At 50.5% G+C, this 18,599-nt stretch overlaps 1 protein-coding gene across 1 annotated transcript; it reads right to left on the bottom strand.

Moving 5' to 3' along the window:
• Positions 1 to 218: 218 nt before the first annotated feature.
• Positions 219 to 1,970, bottom strand: C1QL2 (complement C1q like 2). The gene is made up of 2 exons (XM_033111557.1): positions 1,255 to 1,970; positions 219 to 626 (listed from the first exon to the last, which is right to left on the bottom strand). Exons 1-2 carry the CDS (start codon positions 1,936 to 1,938, stop codon positions 447 to 449), a joined length of 864 nt encoding a protein of 287 aa, XP_032967448.1. The 5' UTR covers positions 1,939 to 1,970; the 3' UTR covers positions 219 to 446.
• Positions 1,971 to 18,599: the final 16,629 nt, after the last annotated feature.

Genomic DNA, 18,599 nt, shown 5'->3' on the forward strand with positions numbered 1-18,599 from the left:
CTACCTCACTGGCCAGGGCTGGAAGGCCTCGGTCTTAGGGCACGGAGAAGGAGGGGGACTGGAAGAGGGCAGGCGCCCGCCTGGCCTGTCCAGTCCAATCAGGTTTGCAAACTCTGCACTGCCCCCGCCGCTGGTGCCGTGGCCGTTGCGCTGCTGCCCACCGCCTATGGGGTTCAGGTTCACGCTCATCACGCTCATCAGGTTCACCTTGTGGGCGTCACCCTCTCCCTCCCTGGGTTGGGGACAGGGACCAGGAGCACTGCCCAGAGCGTGGTGAGTCGCAGACACATTGAGGCCAGGACTGGGGCAGGGAGGACAGCAGGGATGTGTCTTTTCCAACGATGTCTGGAAGTATCATGAAGCGAGAGTGGTCCTTGCCAGGGAACAGCGCGCCCCCTTGGGCACAGGGCGGCCTGAAGCCACCCCACTTCGCGTTCCCTGTGCCCTTAGTCCGGGTATAGAAGAAAGCCCGAGAACGTGCTGTACTTGTTGTTATTGCCTCCGTGCGCCTTCCCACCGTCCAGCTTCACGTACACCTCGTCCCCAGAATCCAGGTGCAGCACCACGCTGTTACTGGCGTAGTCGTAGTTTTGGTCGGCATCCTGTGCGATGGCGCTGGCCCGGACCTGGGAGCAAGCCACGGGAGAGGGTGGGTCGGGGCACTTGTGCTTGGGCCCTCACCGGGTCCCCACCTGGCGCGCCCTCTGGCCGGCCTTCTGCCCGCGTCTCCAGGGTCCACGCTCCTACCCAGGCTCCACGTTCTCTCTCCAACTTAGCCAATTCCTTCTCGGTCCCCTCTTCTCCGCCGCCGGCAAATCCGGGAAGGAGGGAGAGAGGGGACTTCGTGGACACTGACCCAGCGGGGAAGGGTAGGAACCAGGGGCCGCTGCTGAGAGGAAAGGAGACTGTAGGACAAAGGGACGACTAGGGCGCACAGCGGGAGCTAAAAAAGAATGAGTTTTCCGAGGAGCCCACGGGGCTGCAGGCGGGATACGCAAGTAGCCAGGGAGTGCAGCTTGGGTAACCGGGTCTCTGGGCACTCCCGGCACAACCTCTCGAGCTATATTCGGATAAACGCGACCTGGGCGCTTTGGGAAGAGGGATCCTGTGGCGCATTCCCTCCCAGGGCTCGCTCGAGCGCTCGCGAGTGGGAAGAAAGGAGACTGATTCTCAAACGGTTCGGGGCGCCAGGTGGTAACGAGGGTATACGGGGATTTGCCGGGGACAGAGGGGTGGGGGTGGGGGGTCACTGACCTGCCCGTTCTTGCAGAGGTCTGCCCACATGCTGGTGCCGTCCCCGCCGCGCATAAGGATGTGGTAGGTGAAGAAGTAGATGCCGCGCACCTGGCAGCTGAACTTGCCTGTAGTGGGGTCGTAGTGATTACCGAGATTGGTGACTACGTCGTCGAACTTGAGCACCTCGTAGCCTTCGTGAGGGCTCTTGAGACCCACGTAGAAGGCGATCTTTGGACCGCTGAAGGCGGCACTGAGCGCGCTGGTCACTTCGCCGTCAGAGTCGCCGCCGCCCGCAGTTCCGCCACCCACCACCCCGACACCTCCTGCTGCTCCCGCCGTCAGCTGCAGTCCTGGCAGCCCGGGCCGCCCGGAGTCGCCCTTCTCCCCCGGGGGACCCCTGGGTCCAGGCGGGCCCGGCTCTCCAGGGGGCCCCCGCGGCCCCGGCTTGCCGGGTCGCCCCGGGTCGCCCTTGGGTCCCTGGATGAAAGGGGGCGGAGGGTTGGCGCTCAGGTCCTGCATGACTTCCAGGGCGGCAGTGCTGGGTCCCGGCGGCGGCGCCTTGGCGCCCGCGGGCCCTCCGCCGGCTGCGGCGCTGTACGGGTCGCAGGTCATTCGGCAGGTGCCCAGCATCTCGTAGTGCGCCGCGCCGGGGGGCGCCGCCTGCAGCAGTAGAGGCACCGCGATGAGCAGCCCCAGCGCCATGGCCAGGAGCACGCCGACGGCCGCCAGGCAGGCGCGCCGCCGCCGCTGCCACAGCCGGGAAGCGGCAGCCACCAGCTCCTCCTTGCCTCCCGGGGAGGTAATGGTGGGGCGGCGCGGGCGGCCCGGCTCCCCGCGCTCGGGGGCCGACTCCGCGGATCCCGGCCGCACCCCCGACGTGTTGACCCCTGCTCCGGGAACCCAACTACTTCAGCGAGAGGCGCCCCGGGCCAGCCGCGGGTGCCCACCGCGCGAGGGCTGCTCGGGAGAGGCGCGGAGCCCTGAGCGCATGGCGGGGGCGCACAGGACGAACCCCGCGCCTTACGAGTCGGAGTGGCGGTGTTGGCGAGCACAGGTGCGGATGAGGCGTCTGGAGCGGATGAGGCGACGCTGTCTCCTGCCCGGCTCGGCGGGGCTCGGCGGGGCTCGGTGGGACTCCGTGCGTAGTGAGGGCGCCCGGGCTCCGCCGCGCGCTCTGCTCTGCTCTTCGGCGGCTCGCTGGCTCCGGCGCGGAGGGGGGACCCAGCTACCCTGACGTAAGGAGTCCGGAGCTGAGCGGCGGAGGCGGCGAGGCAGCGCGCGCTGCCATCACTCGGGAGACGGCGCCCTCTTGTCATCAGCCTTCGGTCCTCCTCCTTTCGGGCGGCGTCCCTGGCAGAGACAGCAAAGGCGCGGTTCCTCCTGGAGGCACCTGGAAGCCACAAGTGGGCGCAGCGGGCACAGCCCTGAGCCGGGCGCTTCAGATACACCCACCGGAGGCCACTCTCTCGCGCCTCCCACCAACCACACACAAACACTCACGGGCGCACTCACAGGCGCACACAGGCACCTCCACAAGACCACGCAGGTGCGCCCAGAATCCCGATGCCAGCAAGGTCCTTTGAGGGTCACTTAATCCAACCCCTCCTGCCTGCAATCAGGACCAGACTCCAATCCACCAAGTCAAGGAGAACTTCAGTCCCATGAGGCCTTATAGGGAAGGACTTTCCGCAAGCCCTCCTGGGTTACTTCTTCAGAATGGAATAAATCTCGCTTCTAAGAGATCTTTCGTGCACCTAGCCTGAGGACTCCAAGCTGTTATAGAGGCTCCCGAAGAACACCCACCAACTCTTTTAATAACTCTTTGAAAAGTCCAAATACAAGAGTCTATTAGCCTCAGCCCCTTTCTTCCACCCAGAAAATGGCTGGCCCTTGTCCGCTGTATAAAGTTCATTTAGAGATGCAAATACTGGACACCCATCTCTTGGTGGTGACCTTGGTACATCCCCAGCTGGCCACTACCAGGCAGCTACTTGAACAGGTGCCTGTGGGGATCCCAAGCTCCCTCCTGCTGAATTGGGTTTAGTTAGTTTTTTAAAAATGTACTCCAAAACCATTCTGAGCCACAGTCCAGAATAATCTATGAAACCAGATTTAGAGAAGAATTATCCATCTCCAGTGCAGCATGTGAGGACAAAGGGAGGATGGGAATGTCCCTGTGTATTGAGGAATGTCCCTGTGTATTGAGAAGACCTCCAACTCAGAAGTCAATAGTACTGCTCTTGCCCTGAGTGCCTGCGTGACTTTGGACAGGTTGTCTCCTGCTCTAGCCCTCCCGACGTGGAGAACACACCTGGCCAGGCCTGGGAGGAGAGTACAAGCATGGGCTGATTTTAGTGTCTGGGAGAGCATCAGCATCTCTGGAACAACCAGGAGCCCACCTGAGGCTGTTGCTTTGAAGAGAACTTTCACTTATCAGGTACTGCGTTCTCGTGAGTTATTTTAAAATCCATTTTGTTTCACTCTGGTCCCTCTGAGCCGTTTCCCCACCCCACCCCATGTTGCTTCAGCCTCTTCCCTCATCAGTGTATTTCCTAGGGATCAGCAGAAAATCTAGCGCCTGGTAGGTCCTCAGTACATAATTGTGGAAAAGATGACTAACCTGAGCCTGAAGCAAACTTTACCTCAGAGGGAAGGGGAAGAAGGAATTCATTTACTGGGCACCTACTATGATGCACCAGGCGCTTTGCACATGCTCCTTCACTTACCATGCTCAACAGCCTATGGATCAGCAATTATTCTCCCCTTAGACATATGAGAAAACAAAGGCTTTGAAAGCGTAAGGTGTTTGCCCTGTGTCCTTCACCAATATGACGGAGTCAGACTCCTCCTCACACCCAGACCAGAGACTCTGAGAACCTGGCAGTGAATGCAGCATTGACAGCTAGCTCTTGGCCACAGTCTTCACTGGTTTGCTGGGTCCTGGGTGCCCTCCCTTCCTTTCGCTAGGGCCACCCCTAGAGTTAGTGGGTCATAGTGACTCCAGGAGCCACACTGCCAGGTTTTAATCCTGGCTCTGCAACTTTGTGTCTGTGTGAACTTGGGCAAATTTCTTTACTTCTCTGAGCCTCAGTCTCCACGTGTATAGAATGAGAATGACAAAAGTAACTTCTTCAGAGTTAGTTAGAGATTAAACGTGTTAATTAACATAAAGACCTTGGAACAATAGCTGGCTCAGTAAAGGTTAGCGATTATTATTCACATTGATACTTTGGACCTCCACCATCATCCTTAAGACCACTAACATGAGATGGGCAGTAAGCAGCGTTAGGGATGTGAATTTAGGATTTGAAAAAGAGAGAGACTCAAAGATCACCCACGTGTTCTATCCTTCTCTGAAGCAGAGATGGGGGACTGCACCATCCTTCCCACATTCCCCTCAGGCTTCCCTGCTCTTGCTTCCTGCTTTCTGTCAAGACTTTCCAGAGCATTTCCGGTCACCAGCTCCACCTGGACAAACATTTCCAGGCAGCTACTCATTCTGTTTGAATTCCCCAGCCCTGCAGACCACCATCCCCAAATCCCAATGTCCTTATCCTTGCACGATCTGGGCAGGGAAGAAGAAAGGAAGGACAAATGTATGAGACCCAGACTTTCACCCTTGCAGACCTCATACAAAGCAATCTTTCCTGTGTATCAGCATTCCTGGGAGCACCTATAGCCCTGCAGAGAGGAGGGCTTCTTCGGACAGCAGCAGCTAGAAAAGAGTAAGCAAGCAGCCTCCCTTTCCAGACCACATGAGTCAGGAGGCCCTTCCCCTGCTTTCCTTTCCTCCCTCTCTTCTTCCCTCCCTCCCTCCCAGGGTGACAGAGTCAGAGTGGCCTGCTGGAGTGTTGGACATACCTCCTCATCCACCCGGCTTCTCCTCCCACTGAGCGATCCGTGCAGTCAGTGCCTATCTCCTCATTAATATTAGTTATGATACTCATCAGCATATTGTCTTCCATTTTGACTGTAGTTTTACATTTCAAGGCCCAATAACAACTCAGATCTGCCCCAAATTACCCTTAGTAATCCAACCTACATTCCTTTCACCAACATCCATTGACAGCCTACTATGTGCCAACCAGTCACCTCCACCTTCTCATCCCCCAAAGCCCTTGTGGTCTATGACATATGGTTTGACACTTGATCATATGCTGTTTGTCTGGTGCTTTAATGGCCCCCACTAGCAACAAGCCCCACTCTTCATTCATCTGCACTACAGTGTCTTCAACCTGGGATGCCTATCTCCACTCATCTCTCTAGACTTCTCCCTAACTACCCGTCAAGTCCCAGGTAAGTGTCACCTTCTTGTCCAAAGTCTTCCCTAACCCCTCCCCAAGAAGAGTTGATAATTTCTGCCCATATACTCTTAGAGTACTTTGAATGTCATACTCCTGCCATCATGTATCATAAAATTAAATGTTTGTTTACCAGCTAGCCTTCCCCACCAGGCTGTGAGCTCCAGTAGGACAGGAATCATGTCATGCATTCATTCATGCATGTGTCATTCATTTGTTCAACAAATGTTTATTGACTCCTATTGTGTGTCAGGCACTGTGCAGTGTGAACAACACAGGTGTGGTCCTCTCCCTTCTAGCCGTCCCACGAGGCTCCCTTGACACTCTCCGCCTCTTCCTACGTGTGTCACTTGGGTTTGCATCTACACAGCTGATATCTGGCATGAGAATGACAATGACAATGGCTGTTTGTTGGCATGATTTCTTTAAATTAGACCTGTGCCCACAACTAGACTGTAAGCTCTTGAGAGACATCATCTTGAATACATTGGCCAATCTCTTGCCCCCACCTCCAAGGGGAAGGACAGCATGACACAAGGGACCACATCACACAAGGCCTTGGTGTGGATTTTATCCTGTTACAAGGTGTGGATTTTATCCTGTGCAGTTGAGCACCTCTGAAGGAGTTTTAAGCAGAGGAGTGACATGGTGCCATGTACATTTTGCAGAGATTACTCTGGCTGCTGTGTGATGAATGGTGTGGGGGAGGGAGTAGAAATGAGGAAACCAGTTTGGAGGCTATTACATAGTCCAGGCAAGAGGTAATGGTGGTTTGGTGTGGGATAGAAGAAGAGAAGTGGGTAAATTCCAGGTGTATTGGAATCCATGGGTCTTGCTGATGGATTTGAGATGAAAGTTAAGAGAGGAGGAGCAAGGGTAGGAAAAATCAAGGTTAACTTCTAAGATACGGCTTAAGGAACTGGTAAATGAACACACAAAGAGGGATATTTGGGGGGAAACAATGTATTGTGGGAGGCGGGAGGTGGGAGGTGAAAGGAATTGTGAGCTCAGTTTGGAAAGGTTAAGTTTGAGATGCCAGTGAACTGTCTGATGAAATCGTCAAATGGCCAGTGGACATGAGTCTAGGACTCAAAGGTGAGGTCAAAACTGAAGACACACAGCAGAGATACTCAGGACACAGATGATATTTGTAGCCTTGGGAATGGCGAATGAGGAATTGGGAGCGGGAGAAGGAGAACCCAAGCTCATGATGAACAAGCGTTCCACCCTCATCATCTAGAAGTGGGATAGAGGAGAAAGGGAAATCTTTGTTGTTCGTTTGTTTTTAGGAGGGCGCAGCTCACAGTGGCCCATGTGGGGATTGAACCGGCAACCTTGGTGTTATTAACACCATGCTCTAACCAACTGAGCTAATCGGCCAGCCCCCCGAAAGGGAAATCTTCTGAGAAGCAGCAGCCAGATTAATAAAGAAAGCTAGGAGAATGGCTTATAGAGAAGAGCTTCTTGAGAAGGAAGATATGATCATTTGTTTAGATAGCTTCTAAGAGATAGAGCAGGATGAGCACAAAAAGGTATCCAGTGGGTATGGCAACATAGAAGTCACTGGGGACTGTAGCAGAGATAATGCGGTGTGCTTCCCAAAACAATTTCCTTTTCCTTTTGGGCAGAGCCAAACTCTATTTCCCAGCTTCCCCTTCAGAATGGTGAGGACATGTGACTGAACCCTGGCCAATAGAGCATGAGAAGTGATGTAAGCCATTTTTAAGCCTGGTCCCTAAAATCTCCCCTGCAATCTTCTAAGCTCTCTTTTCCTTTATTTGACAGCTAAACACAGAGGTCCCAGGGGATGCAGAGCCTCTTGATAAATAGAGCCTGAGTCTCTGAATGACTGCGTGGAGCAGAGCCCTTCTTCCCTCTTGCCCATGTCAACCCACACAAAACCTTGACCTGAGTGAGAAATCAATCTAGATTGTGTTAAGCTACTGAAATTTGGGGGTTATTTGTTACAGCAGTTGGCTTAGCCTGTCTAATACAAAGACCTTAACAAGATCCTTTTTAGTTGAGTAATAGTAGAAAAAGCTGGATTGCAGTGGATTGAAGAGTGAATGTGAGAGAGATAATGGAAACAATATGTGTAGACAACTCTTGAGAAGCTTGAGAAGGAAAGGGACAGAGAAATGGGGTGGCAGCCAAATGTTGCTGTGGGATCAAGGAAGTAAGATTAGATATGGGGGAAACTTGAGCATGTTTATTTACTAATGAACTGATATACAGCATGGAGGTGGAAATCAACAATGAAGAGAGAGAGCTGGGGTAATCCAGTGCCTGAAGTTCTTAGTAACGGACTCATAACAGAAGTTCAATAAAAGTTTGATGTCTTTAGCAATAATAATAATAGATAATATTTAATGAGCACTAACTATGTGCCAGTTACTACACCAAGAGTTTTAGACATATTAATTCTTTTAATGTTCTATGAGATATATGCCCTCGCTTTACAGATGAGAAAACTGAGATCAATCTATATATTTACAAATGTCACTGTTGTATGTAATTTTCCCAGTAGTGGCTCCAAGGCATGGTACGATCCCAGACATGTGTCTCTCCAGAGCTGGAGCTCCAGCCACTAGGCCATTTTGGCTGAAGTCTTCATGTGTGTGTTACCCTTATCTCTCAACTAAATTGTAAGCTTCTCAAGGGCAGAAACTATCATGAGGACATAGTAAGTGTTTGATAAACATTTCTAATTCTTGAGAATTGTATATTGCTTGAAAATTTTACATATATTATCTCATTTCATGATTTGCTTAGGAAGTAAACATTAAAAACAAACACTCTTTATGGTGGAAGAGTAAGAATGGAGGGCAAAGAAGGAACACCGACCTTAACAGCCACACACCTTCCCATTAACCTTCAAAAAACCAGAGTGACCTGCTTTCCTTCCTTCTTTCCTTCTTCCCTTCCTTCTTTCCTTCCTTTCTTGTTTTCTTATTAATTCATTTATTTGCTCATTCATTCTTTCAGTAAGAATTTTACTGAGCACCTACCATATGCAGAACGCTATGCTGGGCTGGGAGTACGGGAGGGAGCATTCAAGATGATGTCCCTGTTAAAGAGCTTCCAGTCTAGTTGGAAGGACAAGACTAACAAATACAATCACATGAGCAGCCACGTAAGATAGCTATTTAGGTGATGTAGACAAGGGCAGACAGGAAGAGGCTGCTAAAAGCAAGTCATTGTGGCCACAGCATTTGAGGATGTCTGTCCCAGGATGAAGAGACAGAGTGTAACCTTATAGGACAGGTGACATTTGAACCAGTCGGAGATCTGGGTGGATAACAGGGTGGAGTCGTCCACCAAGGTGTGTTTGGGGCTGGTCCATACAGAGCAGAGGGGGTCTGTGCAGGGCTGGTGGAGATAGTAAGTTGCAAATGCCACATTTCCCATCAAGCCCCCACTCCCCACAAATATGGATTACTCCGTCTTCCAGCTCCATTTTTATTTTCTTAATGCATCATTTTTGGGAAATTCTGGAGCTATTGTAGCGGTCCTGGCCCTGTGCCTCTCTTTGCATATCCAGCTCTAGCCCCTCAGTCTTTCACTGTGTTTATTGAGTGATTGTTTTGAATGAAAGAGAAGGGAAGTAAGGTTTTCTGCTCTGTGCTGGGCATTGGACTTGGCACTCTAGAGGGTATGGGTACCACAGCCTCTCCAGTTCTGTCAGGCAGGAACAAGGCTGAGTACACCACTCCCATGTTCTGAGAGGCTGGGCCAGTGACCCAATGACTCTTTTCTATTTCCAGTTCTAGCTCCTGAGAGACAGCTAAAGACAGCGGGAGAACACTCCAGTTCCTGAATCCCTACAGGCAGCCTTACTCTGAAGCTAGTGAGGAAGTGCCCGCCAGGCCCATCAGCCCAGAAGCAGCAGCAGAAAGACCTTTTAGTCAAGAGGGTCAGCCAGCCCCTGAAAGCCCTGGCTCAGCCCTATAGGAGACTGTGGCTGGAGCCCTAATTATCGCTCCTTGAGGAGCTGGTTCTGGCTGGGCCTTCATAGAGCTGTGGGTCGGTAGCTGTCTCTAGTCTGCTTTCTCCAAGGCCCAATTTCTCTGCAATGCCCCCAACTACCAAAGACAGCTCTCTCAGGAACCCCAGGTTGTGGCGATTTAAGCTAGGACTCCACTACTGAGCTAGCCTTATCCCCACAATGTGCCAGGTATTCCGGCCACCCTGTTTCTCTCAGTCCTCTAACAGGCAGAGTGGTACGGTTTCATTATTCCTCCATGGAGCAAATATGGAGTGCCTACTGTGTATATGATATAGGGGATCCAGCTGAAAGCAGAAACACCCTGCCCTCACTGGCTAGGTAGCTTCTACAGATTACTTTTCCAACCTCCTCTTTTGCCTTCCTGATAATATCTGTCAACATGGACCTTGCCTTACCCGAGCCACTTGTGCCCTGGGGCTGGGTGACACACGTGATGAGTGATAATCTCAGATGGCCCTTGCAGTATGTTACTTCTATGAGTGATTTTTTCCTGCTAGGAGACTATATGTTCTTCGGAGATCCTGCCATTTTTGTCTCCTTATCCCACAGAGCTGCCTGTGGGACTGGATCTTCAATGTGCGTTTGTGAGCTGGAACAGAGTGAGATAGGAAAGCCCAAGGCTGAATGTATTTTTCCCTGGACAGCATACCAAGCCACCAACAGCCAGCAGCACCTAGAAACCGCCAAAAGGGTGTGGCTTCATTTGGTTTTGCTTTGCAGGCTTGTGTTTACTTTGCGCTATTAGTAATGCAAGTTTCTATGTCCTGAAAACACACCTATTGAGGGAAGCAGGCTTTTGATTCAAAAGTTCATCTAAGACCATAAGGATTTCACCTAGAGTGAGACTCACAGCCTTTTGTTCATACAGATGGAAAAGTTGGTCATGGAGCTCCCACTGCTCCAACATGAATGGGGCAGCTCCAGGCTAAGCACTGAGGACAATTCCTGGCCCTGAAGACACAGACAAGGCAGGGAATTGAACACTACAGTGTCACAGTGTTCCTGGGAGCTCAGCCATCTCTGTGCACTCCTGGAGAACATGGATATATCTTCTGGTACCATCACCCTCCCTTTGGGACCATCTTGTGGGTCGCTGGCAAATGTTTCTTTTCTCTGGGACCCTGTGTCCATCTGATGGGATATACAGGGTGGGAGGGGGGTGTAGATGACAGCGAGTTTAGCTAAGACCCCATCTATGCAGTGCAAAAATATCCCGTGATTCTAGCAAAACTCCATCCCACCAGCGTCTGCTTCTTGAGCCAGAGAAGTCCAGCCCTTTCCCTTCCCGAGGGTGCCCGCGGCAGGCTTGTCGCTGTCCGTGGTGCTGATGGCTCTGCCTGCCTTGGTAGGAAAGGATCGGGTTTCAGAAATCCAAGAATTAACTCATGTTCACAGGCTTTGATGTGAGGCCATAGCTCTGTCTGGAAAGTTGGACACTTGACCTATGCCCTACCTCTCCCAGCCTCACCCTTACACAAGAGACATGCCCCCTGGCTGGGCCAGAGGAACTGAAAGGAACTGTTCTTTCCTCTATGGCTCCCAGCTTTCCTTCCTCTTGGCTACTCATTCTGTGTCCCCACTCTGCCACACACACACACACACACACACACACACACACGCACCACTCCCATGAAACAGCTGTAATGAGGCAACTATTCATCCTCTTCAACAGCCAGTTTTCCTCCCAGTTAGGAGAGAGAAATCAAGCACAAGGCTAAAAAGTGCAATTTTGACAACACCCAAAGTGCTGCCTCCAGATTCAAATCTGTTTGATTTTATTGTGTTGTAAAGATATAGAAGGAACACGTGGTCGTGGCAGATTCATTTAGGGAGGGATGCAGCTCTGTGGGAAGAGGGCCACCCAGCAGGCCTAACTAGGGGTCATCAGGAACCGGAAAAGCCCCCAGTCCCCATCCCCCAACCAAAGATCTGGCCTCCATGATAGTCACTCTTAGAAACAAAACAGCAGTTCCCAAACGGTTTTCCATGAGCTCATTCTTGAAAGAAAAAAGAAAGTGTTCCTAAGTAAAATTGGTTTGGAAAACTGTGGGTCAAAAAAATTGCAGTGTGTTTGTTTCACTGACGTACTTTTCAGAACCTTGACTATACCAATAGTCATTGTACTATTTTTACCTGACATATTTGGCCAGTTTTTATGTAGTACACATAATACATAGAGCATGGATTTTAGAACATTCTGGCTTGAGTTCCGATCTTGGCTCTGTCATTGACTAGCTGTGCTGCTTTGAGCAACTTCCTTAATCTCTCTGTGCCACTGTCTCTTCATCTATGAAATGGGGATGATAGTAGTACCACCTCCTAGGGTTGTAGAGAAAATTAAAAGAGTTCAATGTGAAAAGCTCTTAGAAGAGTGCCTGGCATATAGAAAGCCCTAGAAAACTGTCACCTGACATTATTGTCAGCAGGGCACTAATATTTGTGAAACCCAATCTGGGAAGTGCTGGGTTGAGGCATTGCCTCTGGAAGGCTCCCACAGAAATGCCACACAGCCTTTGCACAAGCTGTTTCATTTTCCCTGCCCGGAATGTCCTTCTCGCTACTTCAAACTCCTGAGGAATTCCTTTTAGGCTTCAAAACCCAGCTCAACATTTTCCTCCTAGGACAAGCTTTCTGTGAATCTCTCAAGCAAAAGTTAGTCACTCTCTAAACACTTGGAACAACACTTTGGCTTAGAGTTGCCTTTTATTAGAGAATTTGGTACAGTAAACTGTGATGATTACTTTAGGTGTCTCTTCCCTAGTGTGTGATGAGCTCTTCAAGGGCAAGAACTATAGTCTATTTATCTCTAGAGCCCCAGTGCATACACACGGCTGGGACACACTTAGTGCTCATCATGGCGTACTTCATTTGCTGTGTGTGCTCGCATGTTGCCTGGGAAGGGTGACATGTGATGCCCGCCACTGTTCACTGGCACGGTGAGGTGGAAAGCATGAATGGCTCACGCCTCCTCCAGTTACCACCTGTGTGAACTCCAGCAAGTCACGTCTCTTCCCTGAACCTGTGCCTCACCTTAAAAAGTTAGCAATACTCCTTACCTCTTGGGGTCTGAGGAAGGATTGGAGGGAAATATCAACCCTGCCCATTTCCTCTCCATCCCTGCCCCCCCCACACACACACGCACACAAATGCACGCACATATCTCAGGTTTTTCTGGGTGACGAAAAGCGCAAAAAAGGAAAGCAGGATCCAGGGATTTGCAAGAGGAGGTGGGGCAGGGGTATGATAACAGTGCCAATTTCAAATTTTCTGGTAAGCACTTCAATTTCAAATTTTCCCTAAGCACAGCTAACCTGACTAGCCTTTCGACTCCGTGCAGGATTCTGGAGTATGCGTTCAGATGAGGGAACCCTCTCAAAGCTTATGCGTCTCAAAAATGAGTGCAAGGAATTAATGCAAAGGAAGCCCCCCTCCCTCCCTCCAGGCTCCCCCTGCAAGTCCCGGCCCCATCACGTGTCTACAGTCATTCCCCCCTCTCTCGGCCTCAGTTTCCCCCTCTGTCACATGGGCATAATCACTTCAGCCCTGTTTACTCAGAAATGGGGGGCGAGGGCAGTGGAGTGAGAATCACCCTGGATGGGCCCTGGGAGGCAGAGAAGGAGCAGAGACATCTCTCCTGGGCCAGGCTCCGGTCCCCTGTCACTCAGCTAATCCCGAAGTCACAGAGTGGAGGCACCTCTCCTGCTCCATCTTCCTCTCCTTAGGAAAGCAATGATGGCATCATAGCTCTAGGCTGTGGGTTCAGTGGCCCCTCCCAGGGGAAGGGGTCTTCCCCAGAGGCCAGCATAATTCACTCACAAGGACCTGAGGCTAGAAGGTGGGACTGGTGAGAGCAGCTCAATCAAAACGGTGTTTCACGTGGACTTGGTCACAGTGGTCTCAACCACCCATCTGCCAACGCTCATCTCCAAGCTCTCAGCTCTACCCCACCCAACCCAGGCCTCACATACCTTTTCTGTCCTCCAAACCCCCAAATAATCCTGCATGGAGTTGAGCATAGTTATCACCTGGAAGCCCTGTTAAAATACAAATACCCTAACAGAGAGTAACCTACTGAGTCATAACACTGTAGTGTGAATTAGTACCATAGAGGTCTCCTGAATGACGGACGATGTGCAGCCTGGGAGCTGGGAGCAGGGATCCGTAAAGGCTGATCAGAGCACAGCAGCCTGTGAAGTGGAGAGAGACTGGATCTTAGCGCTGGAGCTGGGTTCAGATTCTGCCTCTTACTGCTGGGTAACACCTTTTCTGAGCCTTCCTCACTGTCCATTTGATGTCATAGCTGAACTTCACAGAGTGTTAGAGAGTAGATGGCATCGTGTATTCAAAGTGCCTGGCACATCATAAGCACTCATGTCATTTTAGTGCCCACTCCCTTGTCTTCTCACAGTGAGAGAAGTGGCATAAAAGGAGAAGAAAGTAAAGGTGGGAGTGAGGCGAAGGCTAAAATCAGGCTGCCATGCTGGGAGATTTCTTTTCATCAAGGCTGGCCTGATTGTTTATGGGTGGGGGAGATAGATGTGGTGCAGACGGCCTGTCCGGCTGCTGTGCATCAGGCTCCCCTTTCCAGGCACGCAGGGCTGGCTGACCTCCTCTTGGCCCCTTCCTGGCCCTCTACCTGGAGACGCTCAGCCTGGTCCTTCTTGGCCACCAGCCGGCAAAGCTACTCTGCATGCAGGAGGGTGAGCCAGCTGGCTGAGCGTGGCCCACGTTGACACAAACACGAGAAGGGTTTGCGGGAAACACCAGTGGTCATGGCCTCTGTCTCCAAAAGGAACAGTGAGGGGGCTGGAGGGCCAGGTGTCCCCATGACACCAGGGATGTGAGGGATGTGAATGTGCCCAGGCCCTCGGGGTTTGTAGGAGCTCTGGAACCTTCGCTCATCTGAGTCCTGGAGTGGAGAGAGGAAGGTGTGTCTGCTGTGTGCCCACTGTGTGCAGGGCTTCGCTCGTGTCTATGAACTTGTTCCATCATCAGCACTGCAAAGCAGGCACCACAACAAGTGGTAAAGTCTGTCCTCAGGTTGGGCTCATTCAAGGGATCTAGGAAATTGGATAGGGAAGAAACTTATCTTTATTATCACTCTAATTGAAATTTGGCATTTCCTTCCATTGGGAAGGTAAGCAAAAAAGCATATGTAGTGTTAGCAATACTTGTGACTGTCACCAAGAAGAATCACAGATATTTTTATGGGACAGGATAGTAATTACAGATCTGAGATGCAATGCTGTGATATGTAGACCTTTGCTAGTCTGATTAATGAAATGCATTAATAAAAAAGCACACCTATTACAATATCATAAATTTGTGCTTTCAAATACTTTGACAATTATTTTAAAAAACTATTTCCTTTGACAGCTTGTTCATTTTATTTTATGCATATGAAAGAATCTTTCAGAGGAGGGGTCCATGGCTTCACCAGGCTGCAAAAGGGGTTGTTGGCACAAAAAAAGGTTAGGATCTTGTGCTCTGGAGCCAGGAGTTTCTGATCTTGGCCGGCAGCATGCTCTGTCATGTAACTTAACTCCTCTGTGCCTCAATTGCTTCATCTATAAAATGGGGGTAATAACAGTACCTATGACATATGGTGCTCAGAGAGTTACATGTGATGAAAGTCTTAGCACACTGCCTGCCGGACAGTGAGTCCTGATATCAAAGCTGCTCTAACACATGGAATCATGCTCCCCTTCCCAGCATGGGGAGCTTGTTCAGCCCACCTGAAACAGGTAGAATTCCACCAGAGAAACAAGAACCAATAGGAGACACATAGTAAGGGATTTATTACAAGGAATTGACTTACACAACTGTGGGTGTCAAGTAGCCAAGTCCAAAATCTGCAGGGCAGGCCATGTTGGAACTCTCTGGGACAGGTGGAAGCTGCTGTCTGTCCACAGGTAGACTATCTTCTTCTCATGGCAGCCTCAGCTCTGGTCTTACGGTCTTTCAACTGATTGAATCAGGCCCACCCAGACTATTGAGGTTTAAAGTCAACTGACTATAGACGTTAATCACGTCTACAAAATATCTTCACCTATATCGACCCCTATATTAGTGCTTGATTAAAGAACCAAGGACCGTAGGCTAGCTAAGGTGACACGTAAGACTGATCATCATACCACCCAGGGAGAATATGACGGAGGTCTGGAGAGTTTCGCGTGGAGACAGGAGACTTGGTTGGGAGGAAGTAAGTATGGACCCACTCTATTAATTCCACCAGTGCTCAGTGAGACCTGCTCTGCCTCTCACTTAGCCTTGCCCAGGTGTTGCCGCCTCACCTCTTAGGTAGGACCTCGGGGCCCCTCCAGCATCGCCACAGTGCAAAGACACGGTCCTCTGGTTAAGGAGGAAAGAAAGAAGCATGTGGCTACAAGGCATTACAGAAAATGTGCCCACACAAAACGGGGAGCTCTGAGGGGTTCAATGAGGCAGGCACGGGCCTCACCTGGGACACGAGAGTGAACAATACATGGTTTTGAGGGGCCCCCGCCTGGTGGGGTTGTCAGACAAGTAGGGTACAAGAGCCCTTGAGAAATACACATCAGGTGCAGCCATCACCCAGAGAGACGAGAGCTTCTTCAGGACGGAATTTGGGGAGGAGTCCGCTGGGCTGTTTTGGCCCATTCTAGACCAGAATCTTGATTCTAATTGCCAGGTAAACTTTATCCTATCTGGGCCCTTAGCTGGGGACTTAATGAAGAAGCAAAAGTGTGTCTTAAGCATCACTGACCTACGCTCTCTGCTGAGAAACCTGGACAAGCTCCAGACGGGGCACATTTCTGTGTCAGCCCCCCTCTTCAGGGAAGGGAAGCAGGAAGGCCTCCGTTTTTATCAATTATTCTGTGAACGGCTGCAAAGCCCCTGTCTCTCTGCCTGGGGACAGTGCCTCCAACACTCTGACTGCTGTCTGTGGTCCAGTGTTCTAAGCACACTGAGCAAAGGGTCACTTCCTGCTTGGGGTTCAAACTGGAAAGACCTTATGTGTGCAGCCCCTTGACTCTTTCTGAGTGGCTGCCCCCTGGTGGCAGCAGGCCATTATTACCGTCTAATCCCTTGTCCAGGTTTATCCACATAGGTTAGGTCACAGACGCTGAGCGCTGAGCGTTGGTTCTGTCTGGGGAGTCAGGGAAGTGTTCTCAGAGAAAATGGGACATCTGATCTGGGTTTTGTAAACCAGAGGATAAAGCAAGGAAAGGCATTCTGGGTCTCAGAAAACCACATGTAAAGACATGGGGGCATTAAGGAGAGGAGATCTTGAACCCCACAATCAGATAAAATATGGGGAGGAAGAGAGAGGAGGGGCATTACTTCCAGTTGATAGAAATACAACAGGAGCGAGGAGAAGCGTGAGGCAGCCTGTCAGAAATGCTGGACATGAGAACCAGCCTTTGCCAAGTCCTGGCTCAACCTGGGCCCTCATTAATGTGGAAACTGGAGAGTCGGATCCTTTACAGATATGGAAAATTTTTGTTCCAAAGGACCCCTGCCAGATGCCTGTTTATGTGACTCATAAAGTGGCCTTCAGTGACAAAGAAACCCAACTCACCAGTAACAGAAGGGCTCCGGGACCAGGAGAGAACTGGTCAGGGAACCACCGCCCATGTCAGCACAGGCCCGTTCCCGGGGATGAAGCCCCCACGCCAGTAGCATTTCCACTCAGAGGGTGTCCGAATGTTGAAAGTCCATATTTTTCTACAAAATCATAGCAGGGTTTGGAGGTGCAAAGGAGAGTTGGAAGGTATGTATACAGCTCTTTGGGGACACCAGCCATGTTGCCTGTTTTCTTACTGTGTTTCCCTGAAAATAAGACCTAGCAGGACAATCAGCTCTAATGTGTCTTTTGGAGCAAAAATTAATATAAGACCCTGTATTTATTATATTTATTATATATGTTATAATAAATATAATATAATATGTATTATATTATATTATATTAATTACATTATAAAGACCCAGTCTTATATTATAGTAAAATAAGACTGGGTCTTATATTAATTTTTGCTCCAAAAGATACATTAGAGCTGATGGTCCAGCTAGTTCTTATTTTCGGGGAAACATGGTATGTAATCCTCATAACAACCTCTCCAGAAATATGTAATTAGCTCCGTTTCACAGATGAGGAACGTGAAGCCCAGAGAGACTTCCCCAAGGTCACCCCACAGTTAAGTAGAACAAATGGTATTTAAACCAGCTCAATGTGTAGCCTTTAACCTCCTTTTCACTGCATTCTACAGGGCTTTGGACAAACAGAAGCAAGTTTGCAAGGGCCATCACAGTCCATCCTCACAAGTCCCCTGGCAGGGAGGGAGCATTGCCATATGTGATCCTATGTGTCATGATCTCCATTTGACACATGATGAGACCAAGCTTGGAGGAGAGTCATTCAGTCTCTCTGTGATGCTGGACCACTCTCTCTGTCAGCTCTTCCCCAAACCAAGTTCCTCCAGGTCCATAGGAGCAGCACTTCAACCAACTTTCTGCTGCTGCATTTCCCCATTTCACAGTCCAGAAAACTGAGCCTGGCCCCCAGCCTCCTCCCCAGGGTGGGAAACAAGAGCACTGATGGGAGCCTGGCAGTGTCAGCTAAAAGGCGGTGGTACAAGTACCTTTATTTTTTCTGGGGAAGAAGGGCCAGGCCTCCTGACGCCCTGACGCATGGCAGATGAGGGATCCCTAAGGGTCTTTAAACCTCCAAGCCTGAATGCGTTATGTACCAGGGCAGGGGGGTGGGTGAGGTGTGGGAGAGGTGTACCTTGCTTTATGAGAAAATTAGTTCCTGCCCTGTCCCTAACTGTACATGCACCTGAGTACCTCAGGCCGCCTCCCTGAGTCTATGGCCTCCTCTGAAAAATACGAGGTTGGGGAGGGCCTTCCAGCTCAAACAGCTGCGTAAACTCTAGGCTGATGAAACAGATCCTTTTAGTCAGCAGGGGCTGCTGTACCAAATACCACAGACTGGGTCGTTTTACAGAAATTTATTTTCTTACAGCTCTGGAAGCTACAAGTCTCCGTGGCTGTCTGCCTTCTCTCTATTGTCTTCA

This window comes from Rhinolophus ferrumequinum, chromosome 8 (assembly GCF_004115265.2).
Source record: "Rhinolophus ferrumequinum isolate MPI-CBG mRhiFer1 chromosome 8, mRhiFer1_v1.p, whole genome shotgun sequence".
Lineage (NCBI taxonomy): Eukaryota > Metazoa > Chordata > Mammalia > Chiroptera > Rhinolophidae > Rhinolophus > Rhinolophus ferrumequinum.